This window comes from Babylonia areolata, chromosome 18 (genome assembly GCF_041734735.1).
Source record: "Babylonia areolata isolate BAREFJ2019XMU chromosome 18, ASM4173473v1, whole genome shotgun sequence".
In the NCBI taxonomy this organism is placed as follows: Eukaryota; Metazoa; Mollusca; class Gastropoda; order Neogastropoda; family Buccinidae; genus Babylonia; species Babylonia areolata.
Window position 1 is genome coordinate 29397101 of NC_134893.1, and position 22500 is coordinate 29419600.

The following is a 22500-nucleotide window of genomic DNA, read 5'->3' on the forward strand; positions in this document are numbered from 1 at the left end:
ACACACAGTCCTTCACCAGTTAATTATATTTTCTTATAGCAGATTCTATAATCAAACATTTCCTGAAACTGGAAAACATATGCACACACACACAAATGTGAGCACACACACACACACACATGCACACACACACAGAGTGACTTTTCATTTCCTCCCCAGCAGTTGTTGTTTTTTTTTATTGTTGTTTCTTTTTTTTTCTTCCTTTTTCCAGTCGTCTTGTCTGATATCACTTTCAGTGAAAAGACATCAAACCATAGAAAGAAAGACACAGAGTATTCACGGCAGCCACCATGCTGTTTTCTGTCACACACACACACACACACACACACACACAGAGTGACTTTTCAATTCCTCCCCAGCAGTTTTTTTTTTTTTTATTGTTGTTTCTTTTTTTTTCTTCCTTTTTGCAGTCGCCTTGTCTGGTATCACTTACAGTGAAAAGACATCAAACCATAGAAAGAAAGACACAAAGTACTCACGGCAGCCACCATGCTGTTTTCTGTCACACACACACACACACACACACACACACACACAGAGTGACTTTTCGTTTCCTCACCAGCAGTTGGTTTGTTTTTTTTATTGTTGTTTCTTTTTTTTTCTTCCTTTTTCCAGTCGCCTTGTCTGATATCACTTACAGTGAAAAGACATCAAACTATAGAAAGAAAGACACAGAGTATTCACGGCAGCCACCATGCTGTTTTCTGTCACACATACACACACACACACACACACACAGAGTGACTTTTCGTTTCCTCCCCAGCAGTTGTTGTTTTTTTTTATTGTTGTTTCTTTTTTTTTCTTCCTTTTTCCAGTCGCCTTGTCTGATATCACTTTCAGTGAAAAGACATCAAACCATAGAAAGAAAGACACAAAGTACTCACGGCAGCCACCATGCTGTTTTCTGTCACCCAGGTGAGGCCCATGAAAGGCAGGAAGTTGTCCTTGATCACCGAAAGTCTGTCAGAGAGTGAGTGAACAAATGAAAGAAGAAAAGCGACAAAAAAAAATGGATGAGTAGGTGGATGGATAGAATGAAAGAAAGGAAAAGAGAAGAAAAAAGAAAAAAAGAAGAATCGATAAAAAAAAAAATTTAAAAAAAAGAAGAAGAAGAAGAAACAGAAAAGAAATAAGAATAACCGTACACAGATGACGAGTTCAAAACAAAAAAATAAACATGCATGAACACACATACACACACACCAATCTACACCTCACATCCACCCATCAACACCTACTCATACGCATAAACAAACACAAATCAACACACACACACACACACACACACACACACATCCATCAACACCTACTCATACGCATAAACAAACACAAATCAACACACACACACATCCGTCAACACACACACACACACACCACACCAACCCACACCCACACACACCACTCCCCACAAACTTATTGTGTGGAGGAAAGGGAAGGGGAGGGAAGCCTGACTTGTTCTCCATGCTGGAGTCGGCCACAGAGACGCTGGAGTCATGACCCACCCAGGCCACCTTCTCTCCACTGGGGGAGAACGACACGGAGTGCACCCAGCCTCCTGAAATCATTATCATCATGATTATAAAGGTGAAATTTGCATATGAACTTCACAATGAAAAAAAAGAATTGCATCCTCCTTTTCATCATATCAGACCCGAACTTTGCACAAAATTCGCACAAATTCTGGCTGCTAAACTTTTCTTCAGCATGAGAGAGAGAAGCTTTGAATTTGCATGTAATGGATGGCTTCTCAGTAGAGGCAGTATTTGAACTTCTTCTTCTTCTTCGTTCATGAGCTGTGACTCACACATATACACAAGTGGGCTTTTACATGTACAACCGTTTCCACCCTACCATGTATGCAGTCATACTCCTTTATCAAGGAGGCAGTGTTTGATGAGATCCCCCTCTACCAGATTCATTAGCCATTTGAGCATGGAGCTCCCTTGTTAGGCACATACTTAGGCTATTTCTTGAAGAGAGAAAAAAAACACAAAAAAAACGAACAATCACCTTGATCAGGTCAGCACCCAAAACCTTGTTCACCCAAATTCGATGCTTCCTCTTTGCTTCAAATTTCTTTTTTTTTCATGGCAACAGGATTTACACTAAAAATTATCTCATTTTTGACACAGACTGCTTCCTTAACATAACAAAGAAATGAACTCAAGTCACACTCAAACATAAACATACTTATCTCCCCCATTGCTGAAAACAACAGAAACTCAAACCCAAGTAACACACAAAACGCTGACACACCTCCCTCATTGCTGAACATACCAGTCACTCAACAGAGAACCGAACTGAAGTCCCACTCAAACACTACATACGTACCTCCCCCATTGCTGAACTCTGCCATGAGGTTGGCAAACGTCATCTTGCTGCCCCATGTGTTGCTGCTGGGCTTGGACTCGATCTCCTTCACATAGCCACTGAACACTCTGAAATCATGGGAAACATGACATCTCATATACAGTCTTTTAAATCATGGGAAACATGACATCTCATGTACAGTCTTTTAAATCATGGGAAACATGACATCTCATATACAGTCTTTTAAATCATGGGAAACATGACATCTCACATACAGTCTTTTAAATCATGGGAAACATGACATCTCATGTACAGTCTTTTAAATCATGGGAAACATGACATCTCATATACAGTCTTTTAAATCATGGGAAACATGACATCTCATATACAGTCTTTTGATGTTAAAGGTCCCATGGCCTTTTACAGCCATCAGAGCAGTGAGTTCAATCCCACTCTATCTGAGACCACCGGCTCCCCAAGAAACTGCTGTACGGCGAACTCCAACATGGCAAGCGTTCCCATGGAGGCCAAAAGCAGCGCTTCAAAGACACTCTGAAAGCTTCTCTGAAGGCCTTCAACATCAGCCATGACACAAGGGAGCTGAATGCAATGGACAGACCAAAGTGGCGTTCAGCTGTCCACAAAAGCGCCAAATCCTGTGAGGCCAAGAGAATGGCTGCAGCAGAGCAACGCAGACAGGCCACGAAAAGCAGTGCCAGCAAGTCCCTGACAGCTGCCACCATCCCCTGTCCACACTGCATCAGAACCTTCGGGGTGCGGACTGGCCTGACCAGTCATCTGCGCACCCACAGAGCCCAACCCACCCACCCCCAGGATGACTAGATGGTCCTCGTCGATCCCGACGGATGAACCACACATATCTGAACCTTGGCACAGGAAGGCAGGACCCAGTCCTCTCCTCCTGCCTCTTTAACTTTCCCCAACCAAAGTTAGATATCCAGTCACACCTGGATGGAGTGAGGAAAGTCAGAGTAAACTGCCTTTTCCAAGGACACACCACCATTCTGAAACAGGGCTCGAACACTGATCAATGGTGAACACTGAGTCACCTAACTGATTCAGCCATGGCACCTTTAAAAATGCTCTGACAGGGAATCGAACCATGGCGTCGCTGCCACATACACCTTCCTTGACATCAATTATGCATGTGGCAGTGACGGCACTCTCGCCAAAACGCTGACCCCAATATGGGTGTACAGAAGACCCCATGACCTTAGAGTCCAGGATTTCTTCCAACCCCACCCCTCCCTGTGACTGGGACCTATGAGGACCTTGACTGACTTCCTCCTGTCCTTGGACATTGACTCACGGTTTTAACCTCTGCACCCCACTAGGATGGCAAATAGGGACTGACTCTTGACATGTGTGTTTGTGTGAGTGAGAAGTATCCATGTCCATATGAAATGCATATGATGTGTGTGTTTGAGTCTGTCAACAGGAAAAGGACACAGCCCACAGACGGATGACCAGAACCCAGATGGACGCCCACCAAGAAGAGCAGCCAGGACCTCCTTCGGTCAGCCAGCCAGGGTTTCACCCCAGCCGACAGCAAGGGCCCCCCACAACTCACCAGACAGACCCCCAGCCCGGACAGCCAGGGCCCCATACCTCAAGCCATACCTTTCTACACAGCAAGACCACAGCCCTGAACAATGTGACCTTAAGGACGTCAGCAGAACTCCACCAGATAGATCAGATCAAACCCTGGATCTTCATTTTATCTATGAGACCAATTTTACCACTTGGCCATTGAGGCTTCATGAATCTCTGCAGAGATAATCTTGTCACATAGCGCTCACACTCCTGACTGAGCCTTGAGGCAAGTTAACATCAATGATTATGTTCTGTGATCTTGAACAGTTGGTCTCATCACATGAGATACACACAGACAGTAGCTGTCAGATCTAAGACATCTTTCTCAGAAACATGATGACAATAATACAGCAGTTTACCTTGAAGGCATGGAAGCCAGTTGAAAGATTTTGCTCTGTCAACAATGACCCTATGAACATAGGGGGAGCGGGGGAGGGGGGAGGGGGGAAGTGTGTGTGTAACTGTGTATATATGATTGTGTGTGGGTGTGTGTTTGTTTGTGTGAGCATGTATATGCATAAGTGTAGTAGAATTGCATGTTTCCTGTTCTACACATACTGTCAGGTGTCATGAATACATCCACACACCTGCACTATATAACAAACAAACATACCTGGTTTTAAAGTCAGTGGAGCCAGCAGCGATCAAAGTGTTGTTGGGATGCCAGTCAATGCTGAAAGAGCAACACACATACTCTTACCTCACCCAGTCACAACACTACTGTCACACCCACTATTTGTTGTTTTTTTAACATGAGCGTCTGTCATTTTGTCTTGCCACAACATGTATGAATATATGATGATGATGATAATGGTGATGATGACACATGTATATATCTGCAAACTGCTATCTATATCATTTATTGTCACTTTTTAGCAAACAAACAAATAAAAGGAGAAGAAAAAGACAGGAAATGAAACATGGGTGACGGGCGCAATAGCCGAGTGGTTAAAGCGTTGGACTGTCAATCTGAGGGTCCCGGGTTCGAATCACGGTGACAGCGCCTGGTGGGTAAAGGGTGGAGATTTTTACGATCTCCCAGGTCAACATATGTGCAGACCTGCTAGTGCCTGAACCCCCTTCGTGTGTATATGCAAGCAGAAGATCAAATACGCACGTTAAAGATCCTGTAATCCATGTCAGCGTTCGGTGGGTTATGGAAACAAGAACATACCCAGCATGCACACCCCCGAAAACGGAGTATGGCTGCCTACATGGCGGGGTAAAAATGGTCATACACGTAAAAGCCCACTCGTGTGCATACGAGTGAACGCAGAAGAAGAAGAAACATGGGTAATAACGCAAATAACGAGACAATCACATTACAGGCAGATTTTTTTTTACAAACATTTTCACTGTCTGCATTTTGGAAACAGATCAATGAAATACATGAAGGAGGAGTTTGTTACAGAATTAGATGACCATTTGATGAACACTATTTACCTGTTTTTGTAAAGCACGTAGCCCTATTTAAAGAATGGGCACTACAAAAATTCACAATATTGTTTGTTTAGTATTAATGGCAAAAATACAGTGTTCTGTCTTCTTTGCTTCCTGCTGGATCCTTGTTTCCGTTATCCAAAACAACAAACTTCCACAAATATGTATTTATATGTGACCAAGCGCGCTATGCTTGCTCCAACACTATTCACGCACAAGCCACAGCAGACGACAGTTTTCCCTCATAACCCGCGCACAGAATGTGTGACGTCACTCCGCTTACATCATTTTGTCCTCCTCGCCAGGCCACCTGCTGACGGCTTGACCAGTGTCGCGTTGTGGTACGTCATTGGCTGAGAGCAAACTTGTGTTTCTGTTCCACAGTATTTAATTAATAGCTCTTTTGTTAGATCAGTAAACTACTAGTATTATATACTGGCAGAATTGTCTTAATTCCATCTTTAAATCTATTCCATTTATGTTCGCCTACGTGAAACTGATTTAACGCAGTTTGTAATTTTCAGCGACGAGCTCGTTAAACCTGACCCTGTTCAGGTGACTTAAATTAAGATTATAAATTCATCTTAAATAATCAACACTTCATTTTACACTCATTATAAAGTAGGCGTTGAGCTCTTTCTTTTGCAACTTATCCGATGCAAATCGGTTCAGTAATCATCTAGAAATCTGTCACTGAACACCTTGTAACAAACACAATTGTCATCGGATTCTCCGTGATTAGTGACGATCTGCTTGCAAGCACACGTGACGCACTTTGCGGTCCGCTAAACTTGCATAAATTGGCACAGTGAATGATGAGTGGTCATTTCATACCTGGTCAGTCATCTGACCAGAGCCTGCTCTCTCTCTTGCTGTGTCGCGGGCAGTGTGTCGTGTGTGTCCCCACAACGGCTGACACTTCGCTACGTATCGCTGTAAGTACTAGTGTGTAGAATGTGTTGATTTGTAAATTCTTTATTTGACACAGTACTTGTGTTCATATGAGTATGTTCAGTTATTGCTTTGTTCAGTTATTGCTTTGACATGTTAGTCACAGCTCGGCTATGATTGACTCATTCTCTCTCATCTGCTGTCACTGAAGGTTAGGTTACTTATCCCCGCTTCAGCGGAGACGATTTAAATGTTGAGCGCAACCTTAGCTATGCTCATATTTGGCTTCGATGCAACGGATAACTTGTGTAAGTTCATTCTCCACTTAATGGTTAAGCCATGATGGTGCTTCACTTACTCTCTGGTCTATCAGGTTGCCAGTATTATATCTAAGCCACTGATTCTCCATCTTGTTTACTATTCAGGTAGTATCTTACATGCTGATCTCGGTTGTACTGCTACAGTGTGCTCAGTACTCTAAGATGTGTGTAGTATTCTGTTGAGGTGATTACAAGATAGTGTTTGATTAATATCAGTTATTGGTTAAAACCACCTGATATGTATCAGTCTGTTGATTGTAAGTTAGTTATCATGCTCTCTCCTATACGGCTTATTCCCGTATAGTGCTACATGATAAACTTTGCTTCATTTGAGTCACTTTGACACACAGTATGAGCTTTTTGAGTCCAGACCAAGTAAGTCTTTCCAGCTCAGTTATCATGCTTTCTCCTATACGACATACTCCGGTATAGTGCCACATGATGATTGATTCATTTGAGTCGCTTTAAATTTAATACAGCTGAAATAGTTTTCCATGGATTAGGTTGTTTGGTTACTTTACTAATTAAGTATAACCCTAGCCCTTTAGTTGCATGGTCTTGGGGACCAGGTGAAGAATAACAGACATGTTGCTTTTATGAGTTTACTGTGTATGTGTACTTGATAGTGAGTATATTTTATAAATTATACGTTAAATATTTTATGTACTAAGTTTGGGGTTTGATTTCCCATTTGGAGTTGATAGGATGAGTTTGTTGTATTTTGATAATTATGTTGTTATTATTTACTATAAGGTATGTTAGTATCAATGGTACTTGACTAAGGGAGTTGCATATAGTTGTTTTGGGCAAATACCAAACCCAGAGGTAGGCACAGCACTGTGTATGCTCCATGCTACCCACATCCATGAATGACTGACTTCCAACTTATGGTGCTTCCAGTGTTCATGTATTGTAGAATATGGTTTTTGTGTTTCGGTTTGGTTTTGTTTCCCTCCTTTATGCTTTGTTGATGCGGGTACTCTACCAGTCTTGGTCTTTGCCTCATGTATGCTGATTGTTATACGTACATGCAACGTTGACATTGTATTTATGGCTTTTATTTGTTTGTGTCTTGCAGGCACTGTTTTCCTGTCATAGCTGTAGTAAATAAACAATTGAAAGGGCGTCCGCTTTCATATGCTCCTGCCTGCACGAGAACCTGCTATTTTCTACTATTCCTCATTCCACTCCAACCATACCCTTATCACCTGTCCTACTTATCCCTATCTCCACTCCACTCCAACCCTACCCTTACCCCGAGTCCATCACATATATTGTATTGCACATGTTGTAGCTTTGCACAATTTTCTTGCATGTGGATTCTGATTACAACAATTAGCACACCAATTTTTATTGAGAAATTACTCAAATGTACTAAAGTACCTTATCTTTTTTGTTCCGAAAGAAAGCCTACTTTATTTTATTTGTGTGTGTGTGTGTGTGTGTGTGTGTGTGTGTGTGTGTGTGTGTGTGTGTGTGTGTTTCTTTGTGTCATGAAAAATCATCATTCAGAAACTATTGAGATATTAAGATACATACAGATTTTATGCTCTATGGATTTCAACAACAACAACAAAAATGCTTACAACTCTCATACAGGTTTTGAAAATGTGTTCAATAAAATCCACGCATCACGGCAATATTTAAAAAAAAAAGTAAAAAAAATAAATTAAAAAAAAAAGCTACACAGCCAAACCCCTCTCCCCTCCGTTGCGTATATAGCCGACTATGCTCCTACAACGTAATCCATCAAAGTCAACGTGCACTGTGCCTACACTGACTGACCATGTACTGGCTCATGTACGTTTATGTGTATTTGATTGTGCTTTCATATCTGTGAAACTGTACGTTTGGTGCATATCTGTTATGCATATGTGTGTGTATGTGTGAATGTGTGTCTGCATGTTTTACATTTATTTGCTTATTTATCATCATCGTTGTCTTATTTATTTATTAGTAGTTCTTTTTTATGTATTTATCTATTATTTATTTACTTTTCTTTTTCTTTTTCTTTTTTTCTCAAGGCCTGACTAAGCACGTTGGGTTACGCTGCTGGTCAGGTAGGTATCTGCATGGCAGATGTTGTGTAGCGTATATGGATTTGTCTGAACGCAGTGATGCCTCCTTGAGCTACTGAAACTGAAACTGAAACTGACTGACCAGGTGATGGTAGAGCGGATGGGCTTCCGGATGTGCTTGCTGACCCACCACTTGTGCTCGTCTTCGTAGTAGGAGATGGAGATGAGACGAGCGCTGCTGCCCACCGCAAACTTGTTCTCTGTTGTCACAAATAACATGTCTAATTAATGAGGGGAAAAAAAGTCTAATTCATACGGAAAATAATACTGATAACTGACTTCTCTAAAAAAAATATGCAGCATTTTTTTTGTTTTTTTTTTTTTTAAACTGATATTTGTTCCCAGTTGGTCTGATTTCTTTTCTTTTTTTTCAATATGTGTTTTACGGACAATTAAAATTGTATCTTGTACCGTGTTTGTTTGTTGTTTTGTCTGTTTTTTGTTTTTTGCTGTTTGTTTGTTTTTTTCTTGTTGTTTTTTGTTTTGTTTTTTGCTTGGTTTTTATTCCTATTTGCATGGCTTTCATTGTGGTTTTTCTTTTCCTATGTCTGTATCATTTCTTTAAATATTAAAAAAACAAAAACTTGTTTTCTGTGAGCATGTCATACATTAGGTGCTGAATCAGTTTAGACCTTGTGCCAGTTTGTGTGCACATATGTGTGTGTGTGTGTGTGTGTGTGTGTGTGTGTGTGTGTATGTTGTGTGTGTGTGTGTGTGTGTGTGTGTGTGTGTGTGTGTGTGTGTGTGTGTGTGTGTGTGTGTGTGTCTCTGTGTGTGTGTGTGTGTCTGTATGTGTGTGTGTGTGTGTGTGTGTGCCTGTGTGTCTGTGTGTGTGTGTGTGTGCTCATCTTCATAGCAGGAGATGGAGATGAGTGCTGTAATCTATTAGCAATGAAAGGAATGCTGAAATAAAGTTAGAAAAACTTAAGTTTATGGAGTGAGATATTCACTTTTTCCTATATAGGGTAATCATCTTTAACATTGAGAAATATGAAGAATTCCCATGCCAGGGAAACATAACTCTCTCTCTCTCTCTCTCTGGCTCTTAGTGCTGCAGCCCTGAGGGCTAGCTGGCCCTAAGCAACCATCCAAGTGCTGACTGTCCTAAACTCTCTTGGCCAAGAAAGTGGGGATTAACTTGGGCAAGACATCCTCCACTATAATCATATTCTAGCCCAGAGGGACAGCAGTTACCTCCTCTGCTGTTCTGATGGTCATAGTTGAATATGACTGACTATCATACAATATATAGATAGATAGATAGATATAGATATATAAAATATCATATGATATACCTTCAGGAGACCACTTGACACATGTGGCAGCACGGTTGATCCTAAGGATCACAAGATGAGGCTTCCAGTTTCCCCCTTCTAATGTCCACACGTAGGCGTTCCGGTCCTGAAAATTTGTCAGAAAAACTGTCACTCATCCCACTATGATTAAATAAAAAGATCATCAGACAGATGTTCATTTTTCATACGAAAAGAAATCTGTATCTCTCTAATCTATGAAAACAATTTGTTCATTGTCACTTTTGTGTGTGTGTGTGTGTGTGTGCATGTGCGTGTGTGTGTGTGTGTGTGTGTGTGTGCATGTGCATGTGTGTGTTTACTGTGTGGTTGTATGTGTGTGTGTGTGTGTGTGTGTTTACTGTGTGGTTGTTTTATTGTAACTGTTTTTTCAAGACAGGAAAAGAAATAAAATAATATAGTAGCAGTAAAGGAAAATGGGATCATGGTCGTTTTCTTTACAGGAATCAAAATTGTGCGCCAGTTCTCTTCACAGCTGAACCTTTACTGCATTGAATGAACCCTTTGACTGCTGAACGCCGGTGAAATAAGATCAGTGCAACACGAGTTTGAAATGCAATTGAAATGCAGTCACTATTTCTTATGTACTTATCAATGTTGTCATTGATTTGACTGAACTAAAGTAATGCAATCCTATGGAGAAGATGTCCAAAAACAGAGGGGTTCCTGACCTTTAATATCTGTTTTCACCTCTTCACTAACGAACGTACAAAATTGGGGTTAAACTACGCATATATCCTTGACACATTATCATTTTCATAAAGTACTCCATTCAGTTTCTGAATTCAATTTTTGTTTTTAACTTATTTAGTACTACAATTCAGTTCCTACTCTTTGTTTTTCATAGTGTGTGGGAAGCAGGATTCATTTATAAGTTAAGTGACAAAAATGGCTAAATAACAAATTGTGTATAAAGATTCTTAACTTTTCTTATGCATGAAATGCATGTCGACCTTCAACATGTATTTTTTTTTTTAAATCTTACAGCTATTCAGTCTGTCAAAAAGTGGCCATTTCAAGCTTATACACACACCAGCATACTTTCATTACAAGTTTCAAACATTGTCCAGAATAATTCTCAGCAGCGGAATGCACTGACTACAGCACTGTTCGAAATTCAAAAAACACCAGACTGCTTTCGAATTTAGCTGGCTCTCTGCTTCTGGACAGTCTATGCACTTGTTTTCAACCCAGTAGGGTGAGCAGACCAGCCAAGAGAAAAACAAAAACAGTTACCTCCCTTGCCTTATAAACTGTCACAAGAAAAGCTGCTGCAATCTCAGCATGGTTCGTTCAATGAATCAAATCATCACAATACTTTATAGCAGAGATCATGGACTTCATATGCTGCACCTGAATCCACAATTTTCTTTGCATTTGGTTTTTTTTTTTTTTTTTTTTTTTTTTTTTTTTTTTTTAAATACAAGTGAGAACACATCTGTCAAGGCTTGTGAACAAGTGTGAGTTCAAAACACATGTTGTGTAGTGTAGAGTTCCAGTTTGGAGCTGACAGTATTTTACACAAGTATATCCATATACAAGAAACATAAGTAAAATGACACACAACAACAACAATAATAGATGATGTATAACAAAGAGATGAGACACAATAACAACAATAACATGTGATGTTTAACAAACAGCTTAACTATCTCCATTGATCATGGAGTTTGCAACATTGCTGTGTGTCAAACTGATGTTTCATACATTTTTTTAAATATTTTTTTATATTTTCCACAAATTTTGTGTAAAAACAAATACAAATTAATCAACAGTACTGCAGATAATGCAGCAGTTGGGTACAAAGATTCCAGATTTTTACTCACTCATAGGTAAATTTACTTTGGATAAACATTAATAGACTCAATTTTTTATGAAAGAGAGTGCCAACAGGTTTAAATATATTTTTCTTTTCCACATAATGTCATTTGATCATTGAGAACAAAAATTCTTGAGTGGTTATATCTTTGATAGCTAAACTGGAGTTAAACACTTGTCCCAACAGCACATAATAACCCCAGATTTTTTTTTTTTAAACAGAACAGAATGAAAGAAGAAAACTAAGCTGACACAGAGAAGAGAAAAATGAAAACCAAGATAAATGGCAGTGACTGAGCGTTGTAAGCTTAGTCACTTTGTTTACCATCTCATGTCTCAGCATGCAGGCAATACACATTCATCACAGAGCCCTGTCAGCTCACAGCCTTGGACTATTGGTGGCTGCACCTTGAGATGTGTTGTCTGTATTCACTGTGCTAAAGATAAATATTATCTTCTTTTTCAATTCAGACAAAGGCTGGAGCTTACAGCACCACAGGTCACGATGCGGTTGGACTTGGATGCCCAGTCGATGCCCGTCACCCGCTGCCCATGCTCTCCAAGACTGTGCGTCTCCTGCCACTTGGCGCCGCTCTTCTTGTAGATCTTCACCTCATGGTCGTTCAGCGACATCGCCAGTCCTGATCACAGTCAGTTTCTGTTGTTTTCAGCCTCAGTTTCTCACTGAGGTGTCACTGCATTCTGACAAGTCCAAATACTCTACACTACATCTGCAAGGCAGACGCCTGACCAACAGCATAACCCATTGCACTAGTCTGGCTTTGAGAGCTTGAATATATATATGTGTGTGTGTGTGTGTGTGTGTGTGTGTGTGTATTTGTTTAACTATCAGAATGGATTTTTTCAACAGGGCTTTGCCAGAGGATGACACATATATTGCTATAGGTTTTTTTCACTACACCAAGTGCGTGCTGCACATGGGACCTCAATATATCATCTCATGCAAATGACAAGGTGCTCAGTTTGATTTTCCAGCCAAACCTGGGAGAAAGGGTGAGACCAGAAATCAAACCCAGTCTCTTACAGACTCTCTATTGATAGATAGGTGTCTTAACTATCCCACTTTCCCCTCACAGTCAGCATGTAGTAGCACTCATATTTCTAACATGAACACCATTTGCCTGCAACATGCACAAAATGGACACCATTTTCCAATACCTATCTATACTTGCAGAACATGGACACCATTTTCCTACATCTGTCTATGCATATGCAACATGGACACCATTTTCCTACAACAATGTATACAAGCACAACATGGACACCATTTTCCTACATCAATATATACAAGCACAACATGGACACCATTTTTCTCCATCTGTCTATACATACACCTTTTTGTTCATGGCTCAAACTTTCAATGTAAAACAAAACCGTGTGAAAAACGGAAACTAGCAAAAATTGTACAATCTAACTAGAAATATACACAAGAAAGTGAGAGGAAAGAAAGGAAGACACACACACTCAATGTTACACACACACACACACACACACACACACACACACACACACACACACACAGAGTGAAGACTGAGGCATTGATCATTAGCATACCAGTTCTGTCCCCATTGACAGCATGGCATGTCACAGGAGTTATTCCAAAGTTGTGCTTTTCCGCCATTACTCTCTGCAACAGATCACCCATTAATATATCAGTATATATAGACATTTGTTCTCTAATATGTTGTTTCCTTGGTTGCATTGCAGTACATCTATAGTTGTAAAACAAAGACAGAAATGTCCAGACTTTTTCAGCAGAAACAGGAGAAGATAGAGAAAATAAAGGAGATGATGATAATGACTGCATGCATATAGCACATATTACTGTAGATCAACTCCAGATTCTTTTGGAGATTTGTGAACAGGAAGGTCTGCCTATTGTATAATAATAAAAGCCTTTGGTATACTGTTTAGTATAATCATATTAACGCAAATATCTAAACATGTGTTGCAATGTTTTCCAAGTTTCAGTTTAGTTCAATATACAATACAGGTTATTGTACCTGTTCACCGAAAAACCAGCTGGCCATTTTTAAAATTTATGGTTCAGGAAAAATACCTTTCCTTTCCATCCCCTTCCAACATCCCAAGCCCAAATTTTACTTATCAAGTGATAACTTTACTTATTCCTGATCTTTAGCTGATAATCAGATATCTGTTCATTTCACTATTTGTTGTACTTGTTCCTCATTCAGTTCATCCAAGACAGAGGTGCATGCTATTACAGCGAGTGTACAGTTTGACTCTTTAAAAAAGATAGCATATAATTATAAGCACTGATTAAAGTTCAGGCAGCTTCATTGTATTTAAGTATAAAGTGGCTTTAAGTCAAAATTGGTTAGAAAATTAAATCACGCATATCTTCAGCGAAATAACATATCGACTATGCAGTTCATCTTCAATATCAACGTTTCTTCCTCCTCTGTTCATTTTCCTTCCTCGTTTCTGTCTACATTTCCCCCATTGATCTCTCCCCCCACCCCCCTTTTTTTTTTTTTTTTTTTAAATACCTCTCTTGTCTCTCTCTATCATTGTTCCAATGACTTGGGGAAAAGTTTTAAAAGTGTTAACAATACCTATTTCAAGATCAAAATTTGGAAGAGTATATTCAGTGCATTCATGAGTATAAGCTAGAAATTCGCTTTGCTTGTTTGATATAAGCAACCAGGAAATGGAGCTTCATTTACTCTGTGTGTGGGCGTTCACGTTCAAAGGGGGCGTATCACACCCAAAACTGAGCAAACAAACAAAAACATCGTAATAATTCAAATATCTTGGTGATTAGCATGTTACCTTTTGTACACAGCAAAAAAACATACCGTACCTGAGTGTTGCTGGTAGTAAGTGAAGAATTGCAGGGTAGAAATTCGCGGACTCTGGTCAGTCGACACGAATTTCTGAACGAGGAAGTTGCAGACGCCGCTCTCAGCTCTCTAACGTCGGAGAGAAGGAAGTCAATGTTATGAACTTATTTCCCTTTAGATGGACAGAGAGAGAGAGAGAGAGAGAGAGAATGAGATTGAGATGGTTTATTCATATAGGCCACAGCCCCTTTGAAGGGGTATATACAGTAAAATGCTGAAGTCATACATTCAAAAGTCTTCATGATGTAACATATACACTTCTCCTTTTGAGTGCATTATACAGATATAAAGCGAACTCCTTGACAGTCTTTTCACTTGTTGACGACATTAACATGGTAAGTCTAAAAAGCAAGGGTATTGACAGTATTTAACTGGAATTAATTGTTCTCTAAGATCTCTTAATACAGGGCAACACAGCACAAAGTGAACTTCATCTTCTTTAGATTGTTGACACGTTGGACAAAACAAATTTTGGACACATGATTTTCGATATCGATAATAATGCGTACATATTTCAGTAACACCTAATCTAAACCTTGCCAAAGTATATTTCAGATGTCTATCAAGTCTCATTGACAAATAAATTTCCGTGGAGAGAGAGAGAGAGAGAGACTTACTGAACACTGAAACGTTTAATGTCATTAGAAAAGCTCCGGTGACATAGTAGGTACTAATCAGAACAAATAGAGATATAAAAATCATTTCTGTACGTCTTACGACAGTAGTGAAAAGATAATAATAATAATAATAATAATAATACGTCCAACATGGGCGCGCGAGCCTGCTGTTTGCAATGTGTCGGCTATTTGTGGTCAGTAGCAGCCCATTATACAGTTGAGTCTGAATACTTCAACGTCTCTTCAAATTTGTTACGAATGTAGCCTGGGTTTGTATCACTCTGTGTGTGTGTGTGTGTGTGTGTGTGTGTGTGTGTGTGAAGTTATACTGAATGTGGGGTTGTTGGTTTGTTTTGTTGTTGTTGTTGCTGCTGCTGTTGTTGTTTTCCCCAAAAGGAAGAAAGTTTGCTATACTCACGGATGTGTGTCGATCTGTGTATGTGCGCGCGCACGTGCACTGAGTCAGTGTGTGTGTGTGTGTGTGTGTGTGTGTGTGTGTGTGAGGGGTTATTGTGGATGTTTTTCAAAAGCGGCAACTGAGAACTAGACTGCCACCCTCCGGCGACCCCTCCCTGAGTAAATAAAAAATAAAAACAGAATGTTAAAATTAATGGTTAACTGAAAGAATAACTGATACGTATTACATCGGTCTTACAATCACTGACACGAACAAATAACACAAACTTAATCATCAGCAGCATCAAAAATGTTTCACTGTCAAAAAGAAAACAAAAATGAATTCTCTCTCACCGACGGACACACACACTCACCGGCCACCCCCCCCCCCCCCCCCACACACACACACACACACCGACAACACACACACTTACCGAGGCACACTCCGGCACATACTCAGTCAAATAAAATTGTTGTACATATACACTGGTATATATTTATGCAAAAATTTTCTGACGCGGTGAAATTTCCCCGTGGTGCAGTGTGCCGGACAAGCCCAAGAACACTTGCCGGCGATCGGTCCTGATCCAAGACATGATATATCACTACATGAAAGACAGACAGGCAAGCAGACAGACAAACGGAGATACACAGACACTGAGACAGGCACAAAGACACAAAGACTGACACAGTGATACGCAGACAAACAGTGATACTCAAAGACAGTGATACACAGAAAAGACACGAATACAGACAGACAAACAGACAGAAACTGTGAGACAAAGACACACAGACGGACTCGGAGACCGGCTGACATATACACAGAGAAAAACAGATGCAGACATATCAAGACATTAAAAGAGACAAATGCAGATACTGAGAGACAGTGACAAAAATTAAGAGACTGAGATACGAGAGAGACAAGAGACGGATACACAAATACATATAAACAGGCCGGTAGAGAGGCACCAACAGAGACAAAGACAGACTTCGGACAAATAGAACGCCGACGCGTGTGATTAACAACTGACGACTTTTTTTCTTTAATATTCAGACCCAGACACATCTGTCACCGATCATCAACTTATCAGAATCAGACATACAACATACAGACTTTACATGCTTCACAAAAAGTTAAGGACCAGACACATCTGTCACCGCTCATCAACTGATCAGAATCAGACATACAACATACAGACTTTACAGGCTTCACAAAAAGTTAAGGACCAGTTCATAGAAGCAGGTAATCGAGACATGACTGAAGTTATGCAGGTTCAGTGCATAATCATGGCCCACCACATGCCTTTCACTGAATACACTGACGGCTGTTTCAAGCACACTGATGTGCTCCATAAGCAGCTTGACAAAGTGCGTTTGAAAAAAAAGACATCTATTCAGTGGTCTATAACAGATAACTGTGCTTTGTCATTTTAGAATTTTTTAGATCAATAAAAATGGGGTAAGTGCATGCTTCAGACAGTACCTCTTGTTATGAGTGGTGTTCATTATCCTACATTGCTGCATACACGGCTGTTTGGGGGAAAAAGTACAAATAAAGAAATGAAGAATCAGCATTATTTCACCAAGAATGTTGAAGTTCCCAAGTGGTCCTCGACTTTTTGTGAAACCTGTATGTATACACACACTGCAAAGCGGCCATGCTGGTGGTATTACGACACAGCGTCATACCGTCACTTTCCCTTCCATTAGGCCAGGGATGGCTTCTGCCCCGCGCCTGTCCTTCCACAATACTTGCCAGTATCGCTTACAATTACTGTCAGCAATAAACATTAGAGTCTGCACAACATTCATGGTGACACACACATGCTGTAGCCTACATGGGGTCTGACTTGGGGCCTAAAGGGGTTAAATGTCTCATAGCCTTTTCCGGCCATCGGGCGGTGAATTCATATCCACTGTGTCGAGTGTTCGGCACTGACTGGAAAGTGAGGCTCAATCTTCTAGTTTCGCCGTTTTAACCCTCCCTAGTCATAGTCAGGTAGTAATCATTCACACCTGGATGGAGTGAGGAAAATCGGAGTAAAGTGGCATTCCCAAGGACACTACACCATGCCGAAACGGACCGGCCAGTGATCACTGATGAACTCTGGGTAAGAGGCTCGACGTCGGTCTGTCAGCCAAACGCGGCAAGGCTTCTCTCTGACGTAATAGAATGACAACCACGTGCCTATCAGGCGGGAAAGTTTATCAGCCGTGACGTCATTACCACACAGCACAACCATACACTCGTCTTTCCATTCTTAGTAGCCATCTGGTGATAAAATCATTTTTGCATTGAGATATCCAGCACTGCTTTCCTGCACAATAACACTGACAACAGGGACCCGACGTACTTGAAAACAAAGTTGTCAGTCAATACATAGTTAGCAGCAACACAAACGTGCATACATTTCCAGAAAAAGAAAAAATTCCAGAGAGAAAAATATTTGACGATGGAGCTGTTAGATTTGACATGCAGAACTATCAAATCTAATATCTGCAAGTCCACTTCCTACTTTGGCCCATGCCGGACCACGATCATATCAAATACGGAAGAACTTCAACCACGAGGTTGATGGATCCTGTAATCTTGTGATTTGCTTGGAAAGATTCGTTGATAATTTTTGTCTTTATTTTTCATGTTGTTTTTTTCAATAATTTGCGGTTATTTCAAACACGCTACACAGTCATGGGAAGTAGGTCCCATAATTAAATAAAAAGTTGTTAATAAATGTGGTGTACTGTCTCATAGAAAAAAAACCCCATTGAACAACCATTTTAATCCTTTCATCCACATCTCGGAGTACGGTGGGGGGGGGGGGGGGGAGCTGAATGCACAGCCATGATTTTACCCGAGCATTCCTGACAGTAAATATAAGCACGATGCATGAAGTCTAAATAAACTTACAGACGAGGGATAAAAGTCATCAAAATCAAGCAACATTGCATGAAAAAAAAAATCCTTCACATTCAAGTTTATAAATTTCTTTGGTATCAACATTATTCAACGCACTCAAAAGCCAAATGAAACCGATGAAATCACCAATGCTATCCATGTAGTGTTACAATCTGGTCATAAACGCAGCTCCCGTGCTATCGATGCTACTCAAATGATTTGTAACTCCTGATTGCTACAATGAAATGTAATCACGAAGCATAAAGCTGGTTGTGGATTTATAAAGATTCCCTGCCAAAATTACCATGAGTGTCAGTGCAGCAAAGTTTTGCGGCTGTTGTTCAAGCCATTCTTGTATTGCTTTATGAAACATTATAGCAGATTATGTTCACGGTGTCTTTATATATAGCTGTGGTGCTTTTTATCTAATAAACGGATCAAGAATCCCAAACGTAGCCTGAACAAGCAGACACAGTCACATATATAATGAAGCCAAGAGTAATTATGCACAGTTTCATCCAAAACCTTACGTAACATTCAACACATCACACAGCAAATATTCATCATTTACTGGATCAGCCCCTAATGTACCTCTCATTTTGATACGTAATGGGCAAATGCGTGTCTTATCAGATGCAAATGAAGATTTTGTTCGTTTTCGAGCTCAAGTCATATTCCATTTTTCAGTTTCAATGATCTTTCGCAACTTTCACACCGTTGAAAGAAAACTGGCATGACCATTAATTTTCAACGTATACATCAATGTATTCACAGGGAGATCTGCACGCGCGCGCGTGTGTGTGTGTGTGTGTGTGTGTGCGCGCGCGTGCACACACACACACACACACACACACACACACACACACACACACAGCTATACACACTGCTCAACGTGATACTCTCTGACACAATGAGCTTTTCTTCCTCAGTCTTGACAGGTCACCTCACACTGATGCCATCCGTTTCAACTCGCGAACAGGCAGACAGTCACGTTTGACACACTTCCCCATTGACACAGACAGTGGGCTGAACAGCAAGATGTATTCCGCCTTTATCTTCCTTATAATTACTATAATAAAATGTAATCAAACAGCTAGGTCTACTTCGCCTGTGTTTGCAATAATGAAATGTAATCACCGAGGTCTGTTCAGTCTTCTTCTTGGAATCAAACCGCCTTGTCTATTCAGTCTTTGTCTTCCTTTTAATTGCTGTAATGAAATGTAATCAAACTGCTAGGTCTATTCCATCTTATTCTGCCTTATAATTGCTATAATGAAATGTAATCAAACAGCTAGGTCTATTCCATCTTATTCTGCCTTATAATTGCTATAATGAAATGTAATCAAACAGCTAGGTCTGTTCCATCTTATTCTGCCTTATAATTTCTACAATGAAATGTATCAAACAGCTAGATCTATTCCACCTTCCTCTGTCTTATAATTGCTATAATGAAATGTAATCAAACTGCTAGGTCTATTCCATCTTATTCTGTCTTATAATTGCTATAATGAAATGTAATCAAACTGCTAGGTCTATTCCATCTTCCTCTGCCTTACGATTGCTATTATGAAATGTAATCAAACAGCTAGGTCTATTCCATCTTATTCTGCCTTATAATTGCTATAATGAAATGTAATCAAACTGCTAGGTCTATTCCATCTTCCTCTGCCTTACGATTGCTATTATGAAAGGTATCAGCCAGGTCTAGCCAGTCTTCCTCTTTCTCATGGTTGCTATAAACTGCTATAACGAAACGTATATCAGCCGGTTCTATTCTGTCTTTCTCTTTCTGCACAGCACGTGCCGGTAGACCATCAGCCCCACGTAGAGCAGGCCGGCAAACAGCAGGATGAAGGCCACGGCCAGAAAGGCGATGACGTCGAAGATGAGGAACTCGTGCATGGTCATGTCCTGGCCCGCAGAGCGCATGTAGGCGCCGCCGTACTTCATGATGTGGTCCAGCCAGCGGCCCGCCACCTCCACGGGCACGTGGAACTGCTGGCGGAAGAGGCGCGAGGCGGCGGAGATGGCCTGCTTGTAGCGGGGCTGCCGCGCCACCTTCATGATGGCCGCCCGCATCTCGTCCTCCGTGCACGTGCGCAGGTCCAGCACCTCCGCCAGCCCCTTGACGCGCATGCGCTCCGCGTTGTAGGGCTGATCGTAGAAGAGGGGCATGGCCACCACGGGCACGGCGTGGTAAAGGGCCTCGTACTGCCCGTTCTTCCCGCAGTGGCTGACGAACACCTTGGTGTTGGGGTGACCCAGCAGGTCGTTCTGTGGCAGCCAGGTGGACGTCATGATTTTAGAAGGGTTCGGGGAGGTGAGGTTGGACCTGAAGATCACTTTCATGGGCAGAGTTTCGAACACTGTGAAGAGTTTGTCGCTGATCTCCTGAGGGACACCTAGCACGTAACTCCCGAAGGACACGATGGCGACGCCTTCTCTGGCGTCATCCATGAAGGCTTTGAACTTTTCAGGCAGAGGCCCGGCGGGTCCTTTGACGGTACCCCCGATGAACTTGACGTTGGGCAGGCTGGGTTTGGGGTAGTCCAGAATGTGGTCCATCTCCACCAGCCAGATCTCTGCCCGAGCGATCAACATGTCCACCGGGATGTTGGGCTTCTCCGGAGCGAAACGTCCGACGGCGTCCCCATAAGCGTCTTTGTAGGTCCAGCACTGCTTGAGGAACACGAGGGTGTTCTTCACCCTCTGGAAGAAGGTCATGTGGTCGCTGTAGGGGAAGACGGGCAGCGGAGTGACGGCCGGGGAGAAGGGAACCCGCTGGGCGATGGGGTCGTAGGAGGACCCAACGAAAGCGAAGGGCACGCCCAGCTTGTAAGGCAGGATGACCAGCATGTAGACCAATGACAGGTTGTCGATGATGACAAAGTCCGGCCCGGTGTGCTTCAAGGTCTTGAAGAAGGTGTGGTTCTTGAGCAGCCTCTCGCAGTGCTCCCTCATCACGGTCTCCAGCTCGTTGTAGTTGTCGGACTCCCCGTTGAAGTAGCGCTCGGGCAGGCGGGGCATGGTCAGGGCCTCCACGTCGTAGGGCGTGTCGTACAGCACCACGTGGATGTTGTCCGTGTCCCGGGCAGCCCTGTCCGCCAGGTTCACCGGGATGGTCATCCACACCTGGTGGCCCAGGTTCACTAGGGCCCTGGCCACGTTGTTGTGGTACTCGATGTGGCTGACGAACGGCATAGGCAGCATCACCACCCGTTTTCCACCCGCACGCGCCCCCACCCCGAAGACAACGAGACAGAGAAGGCAAAGGCCAAGGGTGGACCGCCACAGTTTGGTCTCCATCTTGACGCCGCTGAACTGAAGAGGAGGAAGAAAGATGCTGTCTGTCACAGCATCAGAGGGGAATGATTCGTGATGTGATCGGTCAGGTCTGTAGTTTAGTTCCTGGACACCAAAAACAGGAAAACAATGAAGAGGATAATTGTTCTGACGGAAAGTTGCATGCACACAGAAGAGAGACAGACAGACAGAGACAAAGAGAGAGGGTTACTGTCATTGAAGAATTCAAGTCCTTCTCCTCCACCTCCCCTACGCCCTCCACCCCCACCCCACCCCCTCTTTTTTCCTTTGAAAATGCGCCTTTGCCATTTTTTTTGTAAAGTATTCTGAATTATCAAAGCGTTGGTTCCGGAACTTATTTTGACTAAATATTACTTTGCTCTACATGCATAATTCAATCATCAAGAATACAGCACGCACGCACACACACACACACACACACACACACACACACACACACACACACACACACATGCTGTCCCAATAATTCAACAAAATAATTATGTACACAATCGGCAAATTGTTCGACCAGTCAGCACAGCCATATACGGATCACTAAAGTGAACCATCTAGGAATGGTCGGTTTGTTAGGAACATGAGTAATATGCACTTCATGCAG

At 41.7% G+C, this 22500-nt stretch overlaps 2 protein-coding genes across 2 annotated transcripts in view; both read right to left on the reverse strand.

Moving 5' to 3' along the window:
- Positions 1 to 14770, reverse strand: part of LOC143292629 (actin-related protein 2/3 complex subunit 1A-like) — a 26384-nt gene extending 11614 nt beyond the window's left edge. Inside the window, exons 1-9 of the mRNA XM_076603095.1 lie at positions 14630 to 14770; positions 13360 to 13432; positions 12274 to 12425; positions 9949 to 10054; positions 8736 to 8853; positions 4538 to 4597; positions 2332 to 2438; positions 1453 to 1555; positions 885 to 960 (exon numbers count right to left, since the gene is read on the reverse strand). Coding sequence (XP_076459210.1) covers positions 885 to 960; positions 1453 to 1555; positions 2332 to 2438; positions 4538 to 4597; positions 8736 to 8853; positions 9949 to 10054; positions 12274 to 12425; positions 13360 to 13426 — 789 coding nt within the window. The 5' untranslated portion in view covers positions 13427 to 13432; positions 14630 to 14770. The remainder of the gene's footprint in view (positions 1 to 884; positions 961 to 1452; positions 1556 to 2331; positions 2439 to 4537; positions 4598 to 8735; positions 8854 to 9948; positions 10055 to 12273; positions 12426 to 13359; positions 13433 to 14629) is intronic.
- A 1931-nt stretch (positions 14771 to 16701) lies between these two features.
- Positions 16702 to 22500, reverse strand: part of LOC143292631 (UDP-glucuronosyltransferase 2A2-like) — an 8170-nt gene continuing 2371 nt past the window's right edge. Inside the window, exon 2 of the mRNA XM_076603096.1 lies at positions 16702 to 21986. Coding sequence (XP_076459211.1) covers positions 20349 to 21884 — 1536 coding nt within the window. The 5' untranslated portion in view covers positions 21885 to 21986 and the 3' untranslated portion in view covers positions 16702 to 20348. The remainder of the gene's footprint in view (positions 21987 to 22500) is intronic.